Consider the following 21325-nt stretch of genomic DNA (forward strand, 5'->3'; position numbering starts at 1 on the left):
AAGGAGGAGTAGATGCTGATTCCTGATTTTTTTTCCATAACAATACAGGTAGCTGGAAATGGTGACAAACCCAAGTTCTCCCTGATCAGTCCCTCCCTGTCTTGTGGCCTGGAAAGAGTGGTAAGATCTGAGGCATTCCCTTGCTGTGGGACGTGTTTCTCTAATTTCTCCAAAATAAAGAGTGTCCCCGTGGTCATCCAGCTGTGGACAGGCTGTTTTTCTGCACAGGTCACCTTTGCCTGTTCCTGGTTTGCTCTGGGATGTGTCAGGGCTGTTGTTGCTTTCAGCTTGGAGTCGAGTCAGGCTGGGGGCACTTCAACAACAAAACATCCCCTTTCCTTGCAGTGTTCAGACCTGTTCAGGTCTCCACAGGGGACATGGAGGGGGGGTGGGTTTGGGCACACGTCCCTCATGGGGAAGCAGAAGCTGGTGGGGTTTTCTCCTTAAAACCCCCAGTCCTTACCCAAAAGGGGATCAGATCTGCAGAGCTCTCAGGTGCAGATCTTCCACCATCGGCTGATTGTGTTGGTGTTTATTGGACTCAGCTGAGACCAAAATGCCTAAATTCTCTGGAACCCCCCAGGATAAACCTCCCTGCTGCGGCTCCAGGGCTGTGCCTTTGCTGTCCCGCTCCTGGTGCTCAGCTGAGCTCTGTAAGTGGGTGTTTTGGGGGGAGGGTTGAGGGATGGGGCATTTGGAGTTCCAGGAGGGTGTTACCTGTGCTCATTCCCCAGAGAGGAGGATGGGGATGGGCCTGAGGTGCTAGAAAATACTTAGGTTCCAGGAAAAGTTTTAGGTGTTCTCTAGGACGAAACCCTTCCCAAGAAAGTGCAAAACTGGAGAGATATTTATTCCTTGGAGAAAATCGGAAATGTTTCTGGTCTGTAGTAGCAGAGGTGGGTTCCTGGTGCTTTTCACAGCTGGTGGTTTTTTCAGGACATTTCCCAAAACAGCTTGATTTTGGAAGGCAGAGGGGAACCTTAAACATGAAGAGGCCTCTGACCAAACAGGAGCCTATAAATGGAGGCAGATTAAACCAGCCCTGATTCCTGGGTTTTATATTCATGTAATCCCTGGGATCTCCACCAACTTCGTGGGACTGACCTGTGTCCCTGCTCAGCAGCCGCGCTCTGAGCTTGGCCAGAGACTCAGGACTTAACTTCCCCCCCGTCCAGGATCTTTGCTCGCTGTGTCGGGTAGAAAAAAAAAAAAGTTTAAAAACAGGGGGGGAAAAAAAAAAAAAAAAGTTTAAACTCCATCCGGCGGCGTCTCTTGTTCCGGCAGCTCCCGAGCAGGGGAAAAAAGAAAAGCTGCGGGAAGGGAAAATGTCGGACGGGACCACCGGGGATGGATGGGAGGGACCCTGGGGATGGGCGGGGGATCCGGGGATGGATGGGGGGACCCGCTGAAGCCCCTCCGGGCGCGGTGGGAGGAGGCGGCGGGGCCGGGCCGGGGCCGCCCCTGTCCGGGGAAGGCGGGGCCGGTCCGCGGAGGCCCCGCGGCGGCGGCGCTTCGGGCACAGCCGGGACGAGCACGGACGGTACCGGGGACCGAGGGGAGCGGGGCCGGGGGTAGCAGGGGCGGCCGGGGCGCTCCCGGGGCTCGGCCCGGCGGGTGCCGGCCGGGAGTGGGGGGATTGCAGCGGGGGCCGCCACGTCCTTCTCCCGGGGTCCCGCCCCGCCCCGGGGCTCCGTCCCGCTCCAGGCGGGCTGGGGATGGGGGAGGTCGGGCAGCCCCGGGGTCCGGGATGCTCCACCCGCCGGCAGCGGCTCCAGACCCCGCGGCCGCCCCGCACGGGGCCGGGGGCGATACCCGGGCCTGGGGGCGATGCCCGGGGCCGCTCCCCGCGGGGCTCCGCTCGGTGCCCGGGGACGGAGAACGAAGGTGCTGCCCCTGTGACGGCACGGCGGGACCATCTCCCTCCTCACGGCTGGTGACGGGGTGGCCGCAGCCCACCCGCCCTCCGGCACCACCGCCGCTGGGAGCGGAGCCCGGCGGGACCGAGGGCAGGGCGAGAGCCCCGGAGCGCGGGCTGGGCCGGGGGAGGTTGTGCTGAGCCCCCCGGGCGGCTCTGGGAAGGATGGGAGCGGGGTGGGGACGGGGATTCTGCTGGCGGCGGGAGTGCATCTCGGAGGGTTTGTGGGCTACACAGTCTCGCCGGGCTGCTCAAAGAGGAAGGAGAGCTTGGGGAGCTGTGATGGGAACACAGGAGCCTCTCCTGCAGCCCTTCAGCCCATCCGTGAGACCCCTGGGTCTTGCACCCTCGGCGAACTCGCTGTTTCATCCGTGTGGTTTTCATTGCTGGAGTGTGGCCTTAATGATTAGGAGTTGGGTTTGGTGGCCCTGCCCCTCTCTGGATGCCCACTGGGATGCCCAAGGGTGAGGTCGGCTCTGGAGGATGCAGGGAGAGGAGATGGGGATGTCGGTGTCACCCACCTGCCAGGCTGAAACCTGAGGATCACCTGCTTCATTTACTTGCAAAGGCTTAAATAACAGGGGTCCCTGATGGGAACGAAGGGAAACCATGGCTGTTCTTCCCCTTGGCTTCTGACCAGAAGCCTCTGCGGATCAGTGTCCAACAGAAACACAAGGGCAGTTGCCTCCACCTACATCTCAAGGTGCCAGATAAGGCTGGTGCTTTTTTGCTCCTGTAATCGATGCTTTGTTTGGAGAAGTCTGGAAACAACTCGTGAGGAAGTTCCTCCTTGTGGAGCAGCAGACGGGGCACAAACAGGGCAGGGGAGGGCGGCGGGGGCTCCTCGTGGTGCCGTGGGAGGTGATGCAAAACCTGTGGTCCCAGCGTTTAGCAACTTCCCGTCAGCTGGGCCGGTCACGGTCCTGTCCCGTCCCTGGGGTGAAACTGGGAGATTTGGCGTCTTTGGTCAGCCCTGAGCGGGGAGGTGACGCTCTGCTCTTGTCCCTCAGTTGGCAGGGTGATGCCAGCTTGAGCCAGAGCCATGTCCAGGTACCTGAAGCACTTCACGGTGGTGGGTGATGACCCCGTGCAGTGGAGCAACGACTACCAGAAGTGGGAGGAGGAGGAGGACAATGGGGACAAGCAGCCGGACTCGGAGATCAAGGTGGAGCCTGCCAGGAGACACATCTCCTTCCAGTACATGATGAGAAAGCTCTTCAGCTCCCACAGCTTTCAGGTGAGGCAGAACAAGGCCAGGCCAAGGGCGGGTGTGGGATGGAGCTCAGGGAGCAGGGCTGAGCTCGTGAGCCCCTGGCTGAGCTGAGCTGTGCTGGGGGAGCTGAGCTGAGCTGCTCCCATGGGTGCAGGTGTTTCCTGAGCGGGGACAGGCCCCAGTGCCTCGGGGTCACTGCGGTGCCAGCACCAGCACATGCTCCCCCTGGCTCGAGCTCGGGCTGGGAGGTGGTTGGGTTTATGGGGAGCCAGGCAGTTCCACAGGGATAGGACTTTGCAGGAATAACCCACCATCCAGGGGGAGTGGGAGCAATGGAAAGCTCCATGAAACACAACCAGCTGAATCAGGGCTGTGGGTGTAGGGGTGTGTTCAGCTGAAGGGCCACATTGGCTCCTCTGGCTCGTCTGTCTGTGCTGGGAGGGGATTCATGTTGGTTCTTCTCCTCTGGCAGATCGGGGTTGTCTGGCTGGTGATCCTGGATGCCTTGTTGGTTCTCGGGGAATTGCTCATGGACTTGAAAATCATCCTTCCAGACAAATATAACATAACCCCGAAGGTAAAGTGTGGGGAAATGTCACCATGAAAAGCGATTTCCCTGCCTTTGGTGCCTCAGAGCCCCCCCTGGGTAGGCTGGCTGGGCAAGGCAGGACCTGGAGCTCCAGCCCTGCGAGCTGGTGGTCCCAGCACACAAAGGAGGACCCCTTAAACAGGGGTGTGTGGGGCTGACCTGGCTCAGCTCACACCAGTCCCTGCAGCAGCTTCGGGATTCCTGGGGCTGCAGCAGAGCTGGGTCACTCCCACCACCCTCCTCCTGCTGCTCTTCACAGCTCCTGGACCAGTTTCCCAGCACCACAGGCTGCCACATGCTCTGTCCTCTAGAGCAGAAGAAAAGTCCCCAGCCCTTCTCCCCGTAGAGCCCAACCAGACGTGCCCTCAAGCAGGGGAGGTTTTCCATCCTGCCCTGCTCGTGTGCACACAGGGGGTTCCCAGCTTCCTGCCCTCAACTTGTGCTGCCTTTTCCCAGGTTTTCCACTACCTCTCCCTGTCCATTTTAACCATCTTCCTGGTCGAGGTGGGGTTCAAGGTGTTCGTGTATCGCCGCGAGTTCTTCCACCACAAGTTCGAGGTGCTGGACGGGGTGGTCGTGGTCGTGTCCTTCGTGCTCGACATCGTCCTCATCTTCCGCGAGCACGAGTTCGAGGCCGTGGGGCTGCTGATCCTGCTGCGGCTCTGGAGGGTGGCCCGGATCATCAACGGTGGGTCAGGGGGTCCCCTGGGCCAGGGGCTGGATTTGTCACCTTCCCTGAATTACCTGGGCTTGTGTCTTTGGCCTCTCCTCACACCCGTCTGTGAGACCCCTGCTCCTGCTCTCCCAGTGAACTCGGAGTTCCTGGTTTTCCTTGCTGGAGTGTGGCCCAGTGAGTCCTTTCTTTGGAGCAGGGATAGACATTGCCCCTTAAAAACTCCATAGTCTATTCCCCTTCACACCTCCTGGACCAGTATCCCAGCTCCACTGCCTGCCACACACTCTGGTTGTCCATCCTGGAGAAGGAGGGCTCACATCCTAAGTTTCCACTGTAGGCTCCTTCTGGCAGTGTTTTAACTGTCTTCCTGCATCTGCTTTTACAGCAGAGTAGGATTTAATGCTCTGTTCTGCTGCTGCTCCATCATCCCCTCCAGGGATGCTGCAGGGAATGTCCTCATCTCACCCTGGATCTTTCTTGCTTGGATTCAAAGGGTTTACCATAAAAAGAGAAATAGAAAAGAAAAAAAAGTAGAAATCAGACTTAAATGACTTTGCTGTGGAAATTGGAAATTGTTGCAAATAGATGTTAATTCAGAGTGTAGCTGTTTCTTCCTTCTTGGAGAAGGAATTTTGGGATTCCAAAAAATGTAGCAATGAGATTATCTCTAATTCCTGCACGAGACCTCAGCCCAAGTGCTGTCTGTGCCTCCAGCTCAGGTTTGGGGAATGCTCTGCATTTGGCACAGAGGGATCAGAGGAGGGAATGGTTGGGGCTCTTTTCAGCCCCCCCAGTGCCCTTTGGATGGGCAGAACGTGCCTGGCCGGCAGCAGCTGGAAGGAGGGAGGGAGGATGTGAGAGCAGCTTGTGGCTTCTCGTAGTTCAGAGTGAAAGTCAGACAGAAACTGGATTTGCCTGCAGCCCTGGGAGCCACGGGAAGCTCATCTTCCAGCAGAAAACAGGGCTGCTGTTACAAGAAAATCCCCTTATCCTTGGCTGCTCCTGGATTTCCCCCCAAGCTTTTTGAGGAACAGAGGGAACAAAGGGAACGGGTGCTGTGCCCGTGCCTGGCACGGTTCAGTGCCCCTGACAGGGACTGGGTTACACCAGCTGGGGACTGTTGATGTTATCAATGCAAATAAAGCTTCGTGCTCTGAGCAATGAACCCCCAAACCCCAGACCTGCTGGCTGAGCACGAGAACCAGGCACCCCCCGGTGCCTCCTGCACGTTGTTCCGTGTCGGGGAGGAGGAACGGGATGTTCTTCGTGCTCCCACCAGGCTGGTTTAGTATTTTTTTTTTCCCCCTCAGAAAAGGATGGGAAGAAAATGCCTTTAAATGTGGGGGCTGAGCTCACGTGTCATCACCTAATGGTGCTTGTAGAGGAGTGACACCTGCTGTGGTGAAACACGGCAGGTCCTTAGGGCAGCTGGGCAAGGGGAAGCCAAAACCTGCTGGATCTGAGGATGTGCCGTGTCCTGATCCACCGGGATGTTCCATGTCCCGTTCCCCCAGGCCACAGCAATCATCTGCAGGGCATGAGCCCCAGGCTGTACCCTGCTGTCAGAGCAGGTCCTGACTACACCTAAAACCTGCTAAAACCCAGCAAAGCCTCCAGCTCCATCCCCCCCGGGCTCTGCCAGGGGAGTACATTCCAATTCAGGATCTGAGTGACAGTCTGAGTGATTAATTCAGCTCTGCCTCTTCCCAGCAGAGTCTCCCCATCCGAATCCCTCGGGTGGCTGATTTCAAACCCTCCTCATTAAGAAAAGCCCTTGGGAAGGGTGGTTGGAAGATGACAGAACCTAAAACATGTTTAACTCCTCGAGCACAGCCCCTGTGTGCTGTTAATCCTGCTCGTGGCTGCCTTACAATGTCAAGCTAATCCCCCGGGAATTGTTCCACAGGAATCATTTTATCAGTGAAGACCCGCTCGGAACAACAAGTGTCCAAGTTAAAACAAGCCAACCTGAAACTTGCAACGAGGCTGGAACAACTGGAACACAGCTGTGTAGAGAAGGTAAATAAAAAAAACCACTTTTGACTTGGGTTTGCCTGCCTGGCATCCTCGTGCAAGGCTGGCACTGTTGGAACAGTTTCCTCACTGGGAGGTGTGAGGTGCCCTACCCAAGTTCCCTGAGCTGCTCCTCCTCCAAGGAGTGATGTTTCCCTCTGTCCTACTTCCTTTAGCCAGGTTTGTCCTGTTTTCCTGCAGCACTGGGGAAGATCTGTGGGAAGCTGGGGAGCTATTTGAAGGTTATTAATGACTTGATTTTTTTTGTCTCCTACAGGAGCAAGAAATCGAGAGGCTGAACAACATCCTAAAGCAGCATGGACTCCTCAGCCAGCCCAAGTAGGAGGGCAGTTTTCCAAGGTGGGAATCCTGCCTGGAGAGTGCAGTGTTGGAATCCACCAGCTTGACCTGAAAGGTTTTTTTGTCTCTTTACTTCCTCTTGCATCGTGTTGCCTATAAACATTTCCTATTTGACCACACTTTGATCAGACCTTGGGATTGCAAAAAGAGTTTTGCTGGAAAATTAATCACACACGGTCCCTGTAAACAGCAATTTTTCTTCCCCTTTCTTGTACAGTTGTACAGTCAAATCTGCAAAATAATTTAATAAAGACACACCTTTACAAGCTACACCCCACAGGAGTACCACTTATTTAAAATAATTTCATCTTTTCTGTGACAACCTTCTTTGTTTGCAGCATCTTGTAGAACTTGCAGTAGAAATGATAAGAGAACTGGGGCATGAAAAGATCATTTCTCCTCCACCAGCTGACTGTTCATCATCAATACATCTCTTTGCCAACCATTCTTCTCATATTGTTGGTAGTTTCCTCATTTCTGTTGCTGCTTGTGCCGCTCTGTTATTTATATAACATTTGTTTCAAAACCACCAACAGGCCACTCCTTCCCTCGACAATCAAATCAGCCCCAAAATAGAGGCCAAACATGTGCCCTCCTACGTCACCAGAGCTTTCTTCCAGGCCTGGCACTGCCTTTTCTCATCCCTTCTTCCCTTTCCAGTTCCCATCCCACTGGGCTACTGAGTTCTTTTGTTCCCACAGCTCGTAAATCGAGGTGTTCAAAGGACTGGAATGTGTCAGAGCAGGTGGAGGGGAGTGGAACTGCTGGGAACAGTCAGGCTGCAGAAAAGCCATGAAAAAGCAAATTCTAAAGGAGCCAGGCTGGTGTTTGAACACAACAGGAGCAGTTCCAGGTACTGGAAGGTGCCTGTGGAGAGACTGTTTGAGAGTGGGAGAGTCAGAGTCAGGGAGGGGGAATTCTGGAAGGTGTCTCCAGTGGATTGGAGCCAGACTCAGCTGGAAGGGTCACTGAGCTTTGCTCAGAGCAGAGCTGAACTGTTCAGATCTTTAAAGAAAGGTGATTAATGAGTGGTGTGGGGGAAATAGCCAGAAATATGTGGCTTAGTCATGTCTGGGGGTAGATAGAGCAGAGGCCTTATCTAATAGCACATGATGGCTTTAATTAGCAATTTACCTCTGCTCTTATGGGATAATGGAGCTGTGCTGGGTCCCTTCTTCTCCTGCCTCCACAGGCAGGGAGCTGGGAATGGGTCTGAGGAGCTGGGAATGGATCTGAGGAGCTGGGAATGGGTCTGAGGAGCTGGGAATGGGTCTGATGTGCTGGGAATGGGTCTGAGGAGCTGGGAATGGATCTGATGTGCTGGGAATGGATCTGATGTGCTGGGAATGGATCTGAGGAGCTGGGAATGGGTCTGAGGAGCTGGGAATGGGTCTGAGGAGCTGGGAATGGGTCTGAGGAGGTGGGAATGGGTCTGAGGAGCTGGGAATGGGTCTGAGGAGCTGGGAATGGGTCTGAGGAGCTGGGAATGGATCTGAGGAGCTGGGAATGGATCTGAGGAGCTGGGAATGGATCTGAGGAGCTGGGAATGGGTCTGATGTGCTGGAAGGTTGGTGGCTGCACATTTGCTGACCAGCAAGTTCATATCTGCATCCTTTCTTCCTCTCAGTGAGTTATAATTTGGAAGTTTCCACTTAAGGTGGTGGGTTTTTAACCCTCCTGAGAACCCTCACAAGGTCTCTCCCCTTCTCCCTTGGCTGATTTTAGCCCAGTTTATCTACAATTTAGATGAAATTCGTGGCCCATCAATCACAAAAACCTCGGATGAAAAATCAGAAAAAGCAGAAATGTGTTTGTTTTTTGTTTTTTGGTTTTTTTTGTTTTTTTTAATGAATGCTTACCTTAGACAAATGGGTAGAAAAAATCATAGGGTAACTTGATGTTAATGGTGGGCCAAGCTTTATAGCCTGGCTCTGCAGGTGAGGAAATGTCAGTGAAAACAACAGAACTTGTTATAGGAATGGTCCTTTCCCTTCCTGAGGGGAGCTGCAATGAAAATACAGGCAGGAATTATCTTCAGCCTTCTGTCTGTATGACTGCTTGATTTGGTCTGGGTTATATTTTCACCTGTCACTTGTACATTTATTTTTTTTTTTCCCCACACACAGTTCCATGTTGCTTTTCATTAATGATGCATAGATTTTTATTGAAGGGTTTTGGCAAGCAGCCACAGCTGTGTTTGAGCTGGAAGAGAACTGTTGGGTGGAATAAATGGGAAGTGCTGCCTTCAGATAAAGAGATTATCTGGGTCACTGGCACACAGGAAAACAAGCCCTTTGTTTTATCTGAAACCCTGTAATTTAATTACATACCTGCTGCAGTGTGGTGGTGGTGAGTGTTGCTGTGACATTCACTATCCTGGCCTGGGGATTGACCAGGGATCCATACTTAGTCCACTTCACTTCTATTCCAAAGGACACCGGAATTTGGCACGAGCTCTGCAAAGTGTTAGAAATCCCCTCATTGTCTGACTTACACAAAAGCCACTTCATTAATTAATTACTCTTGTTATTAAGGGGCAGGGGGGCCCAGGGGGCTCTCTGGGAGGCAGCAGAGGTGCTGCAGCCTTTGCTGTGCCCACAGATTCAACACAAGAGTGACTCTGTACCTGCATTTCAGCAGGACTTGTCCTCCCTCAGGCAGGATTTTGGTGATTGTGCTCAGCTGGCACTTTTTTAGTAGGAATATTGGTGGGACAGCAGAAAATCCTGGACTCTGCCAGGGCAGAATTTTGAAGCCTGCAAGCTGAACTATTTTGAGGCATTTCTTCTTGAACTGTCACGTTTCTGGCTGCAGAAATGACTCCCTCTTTTTGGTTGCAAAAGCACTCAAGGCACCTACACACCAAGTGTCATCTCCTGTTGTGCTTCAAGGGATTCTTGTTCTCTTTACCCTGACCTGGTGGAAGAGGAGAAACAGTGACTGTTACTCCACTCTTTCACCCTCACCTCTGGTGCTTCACCCCCTCTGGAGTCATTTTGCACCCACGGTGTTCTCCTGAGCCATAAGTGAGTAGCAGCTTGATTCAAAATCAACCCTGTCTTCTACAGCCAGAGTGAAACTCCTCACTTGTGAATATTCCAGGATTTTCCTCTGGTTTGTTTCTGCATTTTCACCCATCCCCCCTGTATTTTTAATTCTAACTGGGTTCCTGCATTTTTAGGCTGGGAAGGGTGAGCTGGTTCTGCATGACAGGTACAGAGGAGGGAGGACAGTGAGGGGGAAGGTGGAGGCTGGTGTGACTTTTCACCTGTTCTGAGATGTGGAGGTGAGTTATTGGCACCCAGTCAAGCACATCCTGGGCTTGGGAATTCCCAAAGGAGGCCACGTACTCAGGAAAGCTCTGGCCCTTCAGTACATCCAGGAGGGTCTGAGCCAAAGGCTGGCATTTCATAGCTGCTGTAATTCTTCCAGAAAACAAAACAAACAAACAAAAAAAAAGAGATGAGTGACAGCAAAATCCATTGGTTTGGCCCAGGCATCATTTCCCATGCTCTGCTCAAGCCTTCTGGCTCCAGCTGCTCATGCCCACAATCTTTTCAAGAGAAAGACCATTGTTAATTAAATGCCATTTTTTTAGAATTAAATACTCCGTCCCCAATCCTCCTCCAGCTGCAGGAACAGCCAGGTCCTGAACAGAGCCCGAGGGAAAAGGTTGTCAGAGGGTTAAAAGCACTCAATTAAAAACTAAAAAGGAGTTCTTACCGTAACTTGCAGCCTGAGATCATGTTGTGACCGAATAACACGGGGGCTCTGGCTGCCTGTGCTGCCAGGCAGTCCTGGCTGGGTGTGCTCTGCAGGATGGAGAGCTGGCTGTGCCTGCTGGTGCTCTGAGTGATGCCAGATGTGACACACAGTTAAGGGCAAATTCAGCACTTCGTGTGTTTCAGGGACAAAAAAAAGACTCCTTAATCATAGCCTTAAAATGCAGCTGAAAGTGCTGTGGTAGCTCCAGACTCCCCTCGAGGTGGGAAGCACCAGGGTGGGCACTGAAGGTCTAAACCCACCTCCCTCCACAGTCCCAGGAGGCTGCAGGCAGGACTGAGCCATCCCCTTCTAAAACCACAGCCAGGAATTCACTCTTTTATCCAGGTATATTTTACAGATGCCCAGGCCAGAGAAGGGTTTGTGAAGATGGAGCAGAGCAAGTGGTGCAGACAGAAATTCAGCAGGGAAAGGATATCCTCGAGGGCCGAACCCTGCCCTCACAGGCAGCCCAACCACGTACCCAGGACTGCCACTGAGAGGAGCTGGCTTCGTGTCTACCTGCAGTGCAAACACAGGGGATCAGACCTCACCCTGCCCTGAGAGGGCTGGGAAACCCAGCAATCTTTCAGTTATTTTAGGATTATTATCATCTGGAAGGATGAGTGGTAAGGTATAAGTAAGGCTTTGCTTTCTCTGGATACGGAGCCACAGGATGGGGCTTGTAAATGTGACATTTTGGAGGCTTTCACTGCCCAGCTCTGACATGCTGCCTCCTGTGTGTATCCAGGGCAAGCCATGCTTCACCTTGCTGCTCACAATTGTTCTGATTCAAGTTTAATAAGTTTTGTAATTAAATGTCTCTCAACGAGTCACCCACGACATCTCCACGGTTACCTGAGTGAAGCTGATTTGGAAGCTCTGCTGGACTGAAAGGGTTTCTTTGGTAATTGCCCCCAAGACAAAAGCAGCAGCTGCTTCTATTATTTCTCCTGTGTCTGTGTAGGTAATGTGATAACTCACCTGAAAATTAAACATTGTAGATGTTCATTTGAATAAATGCATAAGAGAAACTAGGGTCGGGGGGGAAGGAAGATAAAATTATTCAGGTGTTTTATTTCTTCAACATCTATTCCTCTTTCTGTGCCATCAGTGTGCCTGAAACCACCTTCCCCCCACCACAAAGCAGATTCCAAACTCATGTTTTTGTCTGTTTTGTCACATACACACAGTAATGACAGACAAGGATTTCAGCCTTTCAAGGATTTCTCCCTGTTGTGTTGCACAGAGTTATTATTTTGTTGCAAAACTCTCTCTTTCATCCCAAACTCGCTGTTCCTCCTGTGACATTTGCTCTGGGGATGTCCCAATCCATGGGAACTCCCAGGCCCTTCCTGGCAGCTTTTGCCACTCGTGAATTTTGTGCAGAGATTCCTCCCATCAGACACCAGGAAGGGCTGTCAGACCTACCCCAAGGACTACATTTAAGCACAGGTCATCCAAAATCAGGGGGAGCCTCAGGCCATCAGCACCCTTCAGCAGAGTCCTCATTCCCTCCAGGGACTGGACAGCTATGGACTGCACAGAGATGTTCACCTGGAAAACAAACTCAGGTCAGTTCTGAAGATACTGTAAATATTAAGGATTAAGTCCCTGTTCTGATCAAGTCAGTGAAAAAACTTCCAGTGACTGTAACTAAGAATTTTGCCCCCAGCTCTCCCAGCTAATTTAGAAGGGTACTTACCTTCTGAGTTGATTTGGGCACCTAGGGAAGAATAAAAGGACAAATTAAAACAATAGCAAAGGTAAGACAGTTAATCAAAGCAGGTAAGGCTTAACTCCCTCATTACAGTAACTTTTCCACTCTGGAAGTGATTGGATACACCCCCAGTATCCAGAGGTAGGAAAAGAACTGCTGTTCTCTGTGGCCAGTGGGAAAAATCTTAAAATCCAATCCCCTCCTTCCTCTGACTCCTGGAAGTATTCACAGACCTCCAGTTTAGGGAGTTGGCCAGGCTGTGCTTCCCAAAGAAATGCAGAGCTTTGGTTGTGCTGTTCTGAGGGTGAGAATTCCACAGTGGCACAGTCTTTAGACCAAAGAATGAGAATCAAATCTCCCAGCACAAAAATTTCCACCAGTATTTCATGGAAAAGCAGAAGTATTGGACCAAGGTCATCAATCAGGCCTGAAAAACACCCACATAAAGCATCATTTTCCCAAATTTCACTTTTCTGATTTCCCAATGAGCGTTTGAGTCACCTCTCTGGGACAGGACCAAGAGTTGGACTCTGACCACGAAGCAACTGTGTGGGATTGTGATGGGATACAGAGAGCAGTGACTCATCCAGGAACACATTCCCAGGAGCTGGAGCCCTGGAGGTGATGCAGGCAGAGCCTGTCCCATATTTCTCATCCCAGTAGAGCTCAGCCATCAGCACCAGCTTTGTGAATAAAGGTGCTTGGAAAGATTAGATTTGTCCTTCAGGACATCCCTGTTCCTGACCAGGGCAGAGGGAATGAGCACCATTCCTGGAATTGTGTTTGTCCATGGCTGGGGTGATGGATCATGGCTGTGCCTCCCACTGACTCTGCTCCCACCTGGAAGGGAGCACAGGAAGGGCAGGAGCAGCTCTTTGCTGGGGCAGCTCCAAGTACACACTGACCATGGTGTGAAGCATCTTGGGAGAGGATTCCAGGAATCTGCTGGACAGGCCAGGGTGGAGATAAACTGGATACCACAGATTGACTGCAGCGATGACAAGACATTCCTGTCACTCCAGCTGTCCCTCCTGCCAGTGAGGACGGGCCTTTCAGAAGGCCCTGCTGTCCCAGTGCTCCCAGTATGGCTCCCTGGGTTACTGGTTTACCATTTCTTTGGCCAGCAGCTCCACCTGCTGGCACTGGCAGGGCTCCTGCTCTGCCCCGTGGCCACTCTGTCCCCAACACCATCATCTTCTGATGTCACATCCCACCTTCAGCTCCCTTGGGGAAGGGGTTCTCCCTACAGAGATTTATTCATTCTTCTCCAGTTGCTGCATCTGATCCTTCCTGCCCCCCACTGCCCTCTCCTGAGCTGGGCCATTCATCTTCAAATTCCCAACCACTCCACAGCTGGAGCCTGGCCTGGCCCTCCTGGTTCTCTCCTGGTCCTGCAGCCAAGGAGAACTCTAATTTTGGGAGGACATGCAAACACTCAAGGCAGTTTTTTTCCACTTCTTCCACAGCAAGTTGATCAAGGCCAACATCTGTGAGCAACCCCTGCCTGATTCCAACAAGGTTCTCAACGAGCAGGAGAATGATCCCACCTGTGAAAGTGGCTTTCCTTTCCTGCTGGTAGCTTTGGAATCTGTAAGGAGGTCTTTAAGCAGTCACTCACTGCTCATTAAATCCATTTAAATAATCACATAGATTAAAAACACCTTAAGGGTGGAGAGGATGTTGTTTCCTGAAGGGCTTCAGCTTCTGGAAGGAGCCCTGGGGTTAAGGCACCACGTGTTCAGTTCCAGTTTTACAGGAGCGATCCCTTTGTCTTCCTGAACATCCTCCAAGGGGATTTATTTATCCATGAGACACCATCCTCCAGGGCAAAAAGGGAGGAGAAAGCAGGCTTAGCTTGGAAAAATAACCCCAGGCTGGATGTGGGAGTGGGCAGATCCAAACAAATCTGCTGTCAGTGGGGTAAAAGCCACGTTCTCTGAGGAGCACAAGGGAGGTTTAGTTTAGTGTGCCATCCAAAACTGAGGCTTGGGGGAAAGGGAGAGATGCAGAGGATTAAACCTCAGTTTTACCAGCTCTTTAAAACTCCGATTTCTTGGAATTATGCACCCTGGTTACAGGCTTCTGGGAAAAGCCTGAACATGCACAGGAGCAGGGAAGTGCAGCAAGCACTAATTCAGGGAGTTTGTCTCTTCAAAACTATTATTTTGTGCTTCATCTTTGACTACATTATTTATATTTGGCTAAGCAGAGAACAGAAAATTATTCTGTTACCAAAGCTTGAAGTAAAAACATCCCCAAAGGCTTTCTGAATAAAAGTCTGTTGTACAGGGAGATGGTTTTTTTTTCCCAACCCACCATTTAAAAATCCAATTAAAACACCATATCCTTTAGTAAATAGACATTACTTAATTCTGCAGATTCAAAAAGATCTGTCATATCAACAGGCAGCTGTACAACTGCTTCAAATCATACTTACTGCCAAAATGCTGGAGTTGATGTAGAACTGCATATTAAGTGCTTGAATGCTTTCACATCTTTCCACACTTACTGATCTGATGCATTTTGTGGCCTGGTTTACTAAAAACCCTGAAAAAAACCCCAAAACAACAAGTGTTAAAGGAAATTAAAGAGTATTTATGAAAAGCAGAAATAAATAACATCATAAGATTCTTAAGCACAAGCAAAAGTGAAAGTAAATGTCATCTCTACTGTAGATTAGGACACAAAGAATGATACTTTCTTGTATTCTCCCAAAATGCTGTGACATAAAATATTCCTTCTTAGCAAGTCCAGAAGCTTCATAAAAGCTAGAAAAAAAAAAGATTTATTCCCTCATTTCTGAGATCCCATAAGGGTTTTTTTTCGTTTCCCAAGAGATCTCAGCTCTCCTGCAGTCACCACCAGGACTGTTGTGGGACCCTCAGTGCGAGTGGCACTTGAGAAAAGGGAGCTCAGGGGACAAAGGGACAAAATACAAAAGGTACAAAGGTGCAAAAATACAAGTATTGCAGCTGGCCAAGGCTGCAACACCCCCTTCCCTCATGGGGTCACCCTTGTGCTGTTTGATTAACCCAAACAGGATGTTTTGCTGGTGGATGAACAGCCCATCACCACCAAGATCCTCGGAGCTTAACTTTGAACTGTTCAGCAGAGATGCAAAACTTCATTTTATGCCTTTAAAAACCCCAGAGAAACAGAAGATGTTTGAAAAGAAGCTGCTTCGTTTTATCTGGATTTAGGACCTCAAGCCAGAGCAGGATCCTCTAAAGCAAATCAAACGGAATTCAAATTTTCCAACCTGCAGGATTGGCATCCGAGCACCAGGAGGAGACAACAGGACTGGGCAGCCTCAGGAATGCATCCTGTGTCTGTATAGGGAGCCCATACTGCCAAAGAAAACACGGATTCAGGGGGTGTTTCAGCCCATCACAGGTTTTTTTACAGCATTTCCATGAACAATAAAGATGAACAGAAGAAGTGTTTATTTCCCCTGTAGCTGTCAATAATTTATACTACTCTGTGCATCAGTTTTTAAGCCACTGCCACAGCTTTTTGTCTAACACAGCAATGAAAAAAAAGCTACTTATTTTTCAAAGTCCTTAAAAATCTAGTTCACTGTCTCAATAAACACAAAACACTTCTGGTTTTTACACTTTCATATTTAAAGAACAATATAAAGTTTGTCCCTTCCAGAAGGACTGCATTATTTAAAAGCAGATGCAAACAATGCTGACTTGTTCTTTTATGGAACAACCTAATAGTTATTGAATCAGGTCATTATTTACCTCATATCTCTGAGTTTCATTTGCATCAGGAGGGTCTGTGTCCACATTCTCAGGCTCAGCACTGAAAGCAGAACTCCCAAACTCATTAAGCAAATCATCAAAATTTTCTGGAGTTGGCATTTCAGGGGACCTGAGGTAAAGTGCTTGTTTATCTGTCCAAACATTTAAAAAATGGGATAGCTCTTAGGATATAAAGGATTACAGAAACAGTATTTAGTGACAATTTCTCCTCCTGGAATGGTTAAAAAACCACCTCTGTGATAGAAAAATACCAATGCAGCTTAATTTTTAAGAGAAAACCTAAAGAGGATCTTAACTCACCTCACCCAGATCCACGAAAGCACAAATTGTATCACAGGGGAAGCCCTTTCCTTCCAAAATCCTGGTTTCTAACAGCATGATTTCCAAACCACACATGTCAATTAGTGCCTGCAGTATTTATTTTTTCCAACAGAGGTGAGTTAAAATATGAGATGTTTTAAGTCTGTGGTTTCACAAGTGAAAGGATCAAACACAAGGATTGTGAACAGGCAGAATCACCAGTTTTCTCAGAGGTTTAATAACATAGAAATAGTTTTAAATTCAGTCTCTTTCTGGTGCCTAAAGAGCTTACAAAAATAACACCACAGTGTTCAATCCTGGCAGCAACTCTACTTACAGTTTGTAGCATGAATGCAGAAAATACTGGGGTTGACCTGGTCAATTAATTGAAATGTCCTTTCTGGTGGGTTTGCTTCCACATCAAGGGAATACACAGCAGCTTTCTGCCTGCACAGGTGGCTGTCACCCCTGCAAGCAAGAACAACAAATGAATGATCCACTAGAAGTTAGTGCTGACCAGATTTTAAAGCTTTTTCCATGTACTGAGGCATGGAAAAAGAGCCTTTTCCTGCTGTTTCAGAGCCCACACGGATCCCTCTCACTTGGCATCGGCCAAACTAAATAAATATGCAAATATACAAGAACCCAGATGTAAATAATGAGATCCCCAATAAACACTTTTCATGCAGCAGGAACGTTTCCCACAAAAAGAATCTGGGGGAAAGAAACACGACTTCATTTCAGGCCTTTCCAGCTGACAAAGAGAGAACAGTCACCCCAGGCAATTAAAGTGTCACTCAGGAAGGTGTTGATTAGACCTTTCTGATATCTATAAATACCCCTAAATGGGTGGCAGGAGTCATTGTGTGCAAGAACAATAAGAAACCACAGTCTGGCATGATTGCTAATTCAAATTTCCAAGCCCCAAGAATAAACCCCCCCCCCAGTGCTCAGATTGGTATAATTTATACAGAAGGTGGGCTGAAAAGCTGCACTTATTGTTCCCACAGTTCACCAAGACATCTTTCCTTTCACATCAGGATTTTGAAGTGAGCTTTCTTAACTCCTTTTTGACAGGATGAAACTGGGTGAAGAGGGGGTTTCAGAGCAACTAAACAGCAAAGGAGCAACTATTGGCTTTAGTTTGTTGGTGTAATGTTACATTTTAGCGGTGCTGAAGTGACCAGACTGGCAGGGAGGCAGCAGGTTGGGATGGTGACTTTAAAATTAGGACCAGAACAGGGCTCACACTACTTCAAAAAGCTCTGCACTGATGAAGTTTTTAGTTGATATCACAAATGTAATCAAAGATGTTACTGATTCATTGCTAATGACCTGCAGAGGTGGCCAGATGGTATCATTTTCCTTAACTTCCAGACACTTCATTATATTAATGGAAGTCTAAAGATACATCATTTTTCCCCCAAAAAAGTATCACCAGCTGAGTGCCCACAGTCAGGAGCCCAGGAGGAAAGCAAGGAGCAGGAGAAAAGAAGGAATAAGGGAAGAGAAAGGGGTGTTTATCCACAAAGAGCATTGATTGCAGCCAGAGGATGGTTCTAGCACCAGTAAATAACAATGTGCTGTTTTATGACAGCACCTCGAAGATGAAGGTCATTGGAATTTTTAGAAGGAAATTTTTGGAAATCTTTAGGGCTTCCCCAAGGCCAGGGCAGGAAGGTGTGGAGAAAGGGGAGTCAGGATGGCAGCAGGGAGAGGGGGCTGGGAATTGGTGAGAGGAGAGGGCAGAGCCCTGAGTTTGTGTGTCAGGGGGTTTTATCCACTCACCTCACCAGAGGGACGGAGCAGGCAGTGAAGAGGCCGAACTCCTGCGGGCTGCAGTCGGCGTCACAGCAGCAGTTGACGTCACACTGTGCCACCAGCAGGTCACACACGCACAGCCTGGCAACTGCAGAGAGATGGAATCAGAACTGGGGCTGGGATTTCACACCAAACACTCTCAACTCTTCACCTCTGCTCAGTTCTGACAACTCACCTGCTCTTTTTTTTTTTTTTTAAGTCATCTTTAAAAGCCATCCTGAGGAAAGAAATCTATTTGGGACACGTGGACAAAACTGAGACACTAAAATCTGACAGCTGAGAAATAAAAAAACTCAGCCTAACAGGAATTTTGAAGGATACAAACAAAGGTGTTGATTTCAATTTGCTGGGGTGAAAAATAAAACATTTTGACAGAGGGAGATGTTTGTAAGCATTGAGCAGTAAAACATTTCCCTGATGTGCCAACATAACAACAACTTCTTTGAAATTGTTTTTCTCTGCGTCTTCAGCTGCTGTGAAATATTGTAATCACAGAGAGGGGAACTGTCAATAATTCTGTAAACTGGCCACATAAAATGTTTGGTAACTTAGGACAGTCTTAGGTTTTCAAGCTTATAAATGCAAAGAACAGACAGTACTCCACTGAACTGTTTTGAGAGTTGCTGTTCTATAATAAATCTTGACACCAGAACAGCACAGAATGAGGAAAATTAAGGCCAGTGTTTTATAGGCAAGACATTCAAAGGGTATTTTCATAATTAGTTCTTTTATTTCAGTTGGACTGTTGCCTGCTTCTCTACGGCCTCCTGGGTGTTCTCTGACCACCTGAACAGCATCCAGGTATTTCCTGGAATCTCTGAAGTTTTGCCTGTTCTGTTGGCTGAGTTTAGCCCTGGAATCCTCAGTTCACCCTATAAACAAGAGAAGTTTAGACATGGACAATTAGACTGCAAGGTTATGTCTCCCAGATTAGGGATTTAAGTCTCTTTTCCCTAAGGATGGAGCACTGGGACAGGTTTCATTTGCCAACTAATCCATAGGAAGCTGAACTGATGGAAGCAAGAAGTTGATTTAAAATGTAGCCAATGAAACAGTGGGAAACACCTTCCGAGAGCACAGTAACAACCATTTATTTACACCCTGCGATGACAATGTATCCACAGCGCTGGGGCTGAAGGAGGACTCTGGGAGCAAAGTGGGCACGTGGAGCTCTCCAAGGACATCCAAGGGACCCTCTGCGGGCTCAGGCCCTGCCCGGGGGGTGCTCAGAGCAGGGGCTGGGGGGCAGGAGACCCTGCCCTGCACCCGCGGGCACTCACAGGGCTGGGTGATGGTCACATAGGTGACGGTCACACCTTGCTGCAGCAACCCCGGAGATGCCCAGGGAGAAGCCAGGCAGTTTTCCCAGTGCCGGGGTGGCTGCCAGGGGAGGGGGAGAAGCACCAAGAGAGGCCGCGAGCGGGGCTGCCCTCGCCCGGCAAGCGCCGCAGTCCCCGCAGGGCACCCACCGTCCGTGACCGGGGCCGGCGCGCTGTAGGCCCGTGCCTGGGCGGCACCGCGAGTGTCCGCGGGCTCCTCGCTCGGCTCCGCTGCCCGGAGCGGCGGCGGGAGCAGGAGGAGGAGGATGAAGAGAAGGATGAGGACGGGCAAGGCCGCGCTCCCGGGCGCCGCCATGGCGGCCGCCCTTAGCAACGGTTGCCAGGGGAGGGCGATCCCGCCTCTCGCGAGACTTGGGGGGGCTGAGGGGAAGGGCCGCGCCCCGACCAAGATGGCGGGCGGGCTTGAGGGGGAAGGGGAATCTTGGGGTCCGTCAGAGTCCTCTGGGCTCCTCCATCGCCCCTCAGCGCGGGGAGAGGCCGCACGCTGGGCTTTCGGCTGGGTGTGGCCGCCGTGGTGGCGTCAGGGAGCCGCTTGTGTCACCCAGCGCCCTCAGGAACTGCCCGGCGTTGATCGGGTGGTGCCCCCTCAGTAGCACAGAAAAAGCTTCTGGTGTAGTGAACAGCGAAGGGGGTTTGGGAAGCTCGCACGCAAAAAAAAATATAAATGTGCGGTAAATGGTCCCTTGTGAGATAAAAAATTCTATATTTAACTTTTTTCGCAACTGTGTTTTTAGTAATCTTGACTTAAACTATAAAAAGTTTGAAAGTTTCTCCTTCTGAAAATACCCTGGGTCCTTAATGCTCGGTGTATATCCATTAATTAAGCTGGTTAGAAATTTTGCCATATACACAGGTAACTCTGAGGTCTTTTTTAACCTAAGTGGTTAATGATTCTAATGATTCTAATTTATTCTGGTTTTATAGTAAATTGGAAAAACTGGGCTAGAGAGTGACTAATGATCAGGGTTACCTTACAGTTGTAACATCAGGCTTCAGTTCAACAAGCAAATTAATTTTTAAAATGAAACTTGATGAAGTTTATGTTCTGCGTTACCTGGGGGGAAACTTTGTCACTCTGTACAACTCCCTGGCTGGAGGTGTAGGTTAGATATTAGGGAATATTTCTTCATGGAAAAGGTTGTCCAGCATCAGAACACGCTGTCCAGGGAAACGGTGGAGTCACCGTCCCTGGAGGTGTTCAAAAACGTGTGGATGTGGCACTTGGGGACATGTTTTAGTGCTGAGTTGATGGTTCAGCTCTAAAAGCTCTAATATCCCACTTTCATCCATTGGAAATGGAAATAATTCCGCAGTGTCCCTCCTTTGCCCTGTGCAGTTACCCCCAGGGGTGTGATGAGTTACACGAGAGCGTTGTCTGCTCGCTCCCTGGGAGGCCACCAAGGTGCTCTGATGTTCTCCAGGAGCTGCTCACCTGGATTAGGAACAGCCCCACGTCATGTGGAAAAGCCCTGGAGACACCTCATTCCTCCAAGGACGTGGTGATGGGAAGGTGGGAATCCGCTGTTCTCTGCTGTACCTCAGACCTGTGTGTGCCTCCCATCCCAAAATAACCTCACCTGGGTCTCCAGCCTGCATTCCTTGTTCCAAAGTTTCTGTCATCACCTTCCCCCCTTGGGGATGAAGAACTGCTGTGTTCAGTCTCTTTGGTTTTTGCTGTTCCCAAGAGTTTTTTTGGATTCCATTGGGAGCACCCATGCACTTCCTTTCAGCCAGGTGGTCAAGATGATGTTACAAGTGTCGGGTTTGTTGGGTTTTTTCAGGCTGGAAGAGCAACAGTGACTTCAAGAAACTTCCATTTTGAAAGGAAATTGTAAAAATGGCACCATAG

General features: G+C 49.8%; 2 protein-coding genes across 8 annotated transcripts; one reads left to right on the forward strand and one right to left on the reverse strand.

Moving 5' to 3' along the window:
* Nucleotides 1–1474: 1474 nt before the first annotated feature.
* On the forward strand, nucleotides 1475–7036 carry HVCN1 (hydrogen voltage gated channel 1). 2 transcript variants are annotated; one of them, XM_050318580.1, is made up of 6 exons: nucleotides 1475–1540; nucleotides 2926–3152; nucleotides 3601–3705; nucleotides 4174–4405; nucleotides 6300–6412; nucleotides 6684–7036. In XM_050318580.1, exons 2-6 carry the CDS (start codon nucleotides 2958–2960, stop codon nucleotides 6747–6749), a joined length of 711 nt encoding a protein of 236 aa, XP_050174537.1. In that variant the 5' UTR covers nucleotides 1475–1540; nucleotides 2926–2957; the 3' UTR covers nucleotides 6750–7036. The 2 variants fall into 2 exon arrangements, with proteins under 2 accessions (XP_050174537.1, XP_050174538.1); XM_050318581.1 differs by lacking the exon at nucleotides 1475–1540 and adding an exon at nucleotides 1873–1884.
* TCTN1 (tectonic family member 1) lies at nucleotides 4400–19786 on the reverse strand. 6 transcript variants are annotated; one of them, XM_050318575.1, is made up of 15 exons: nucleotides 19606–19779; nucleotides 18104–18224; nucleotides 16653–16783; nucleotides 15995–16146; nucleotides 15508–15595; nucleotides 14686–14795; nucleotides 12234–12254; nucleotides 11960–12085; nucleotides 11387–11512; nucleotides 10966–11050; nucleotides 10490–10628; nucleotides 10035–10191; nucleotides 9097–9222; nucleotides 8626–8770; nucleotides 4400–4869 (listed from the first exon to the last, which is right to left on the reverse strand). In XM_050318575.1, the coding sequence occupies exons 1-14, from the start codon at nucleotides 19769–19771 to the stop codon at nucleotides 8627–8629; spliced, it is 1692 nt and encodes a 563-aa protein (XP_050174532.1). In that variant the 5' UTR covers nucleotides 19772–19779; the 3' UTR covers nucleotides 4400–4869; nucleotide 8626. The 6 variants fall into 6 exon arrangements, with proteins under 6 accessions (XP_050174532.1, XP_050174530.1, XP_050174534.1 ...); XM_050318573.1 differs by having other exon boundaries at nucleotides 4400–4873; XM_050318577.1 differs by lacking the exon at nucleotides 4400–4869 and adding an exon at nucleotides 6997–7644 and having other exon boundaries at nucleotides 19606–19786.
* Nucleotides 19787–21325: the final 1539 nt, after the last annotated feature.

This window comes from Myiozetetes cayanensis, unplaced genomic scaffold (genome assembly GCF_022539395.1).
Source record: "Myiozetetes cayanensis isolate MyiCay16 unplaced genomic scaffold, myiCay2020 scf21, whole genome shotgun sequence".
In the NCBI taxonomy this organism is placed as follows: domain Eukaryota; kingdom Metazoa; phylum Chordata; class Aves; order Passeriformes; family Tyrannidae; genus Myiozetetes; species Myiozetetes cayanensis.

Excerpts from the sequence above, each read along its gene's own strand:
- HVCN1 (XM_050318580.1), top strand. The coding sequence starts at position 2,958 with ATGTCCAGGTACCTGAAGCACTTCACGGTGGTGGGTGATGACCCCGTG. Across the intron at positions 4,406-6,299 it reads GGTGGCCCGGATCATCAACG|GAATCATTTTATCAGTGAAG; the intron begins GTGGGTCAGGGG and ends ATTGTTCCACAG. Across the intron at positions 6,413-6,683 it reads AACACAGCTGTGTAGAGAAG|GAGCAAGAAATCGAGAGGCT; the intron begins GTAAATAAAAAA and ends TGTCTCCTACAG.
- TCTN1 (XM_050318575.1), bottom strand. The coding sequence starts at position 19,771 with ATGGCGGCGCCCGGGAGCGCGGCCTTGCCCGTCCTCATCCTTCTCTTC. Across the intron at positions 16,147-16,652 it reads CTGCATTCATGCTACAAACT|ATAAACAAGCACTTTACCTC; the intron begins GTAAGTAGAGTT and ends ATGTTTGGACAG. Across the intron at positions 10,192-10,489 it reads ATCTCAGGCTGCAAGTTACG|AATTACAGCAGCTATGAAAT; the intron begins GTAAGAACTCCT and ends GTTTTCTGGAAG.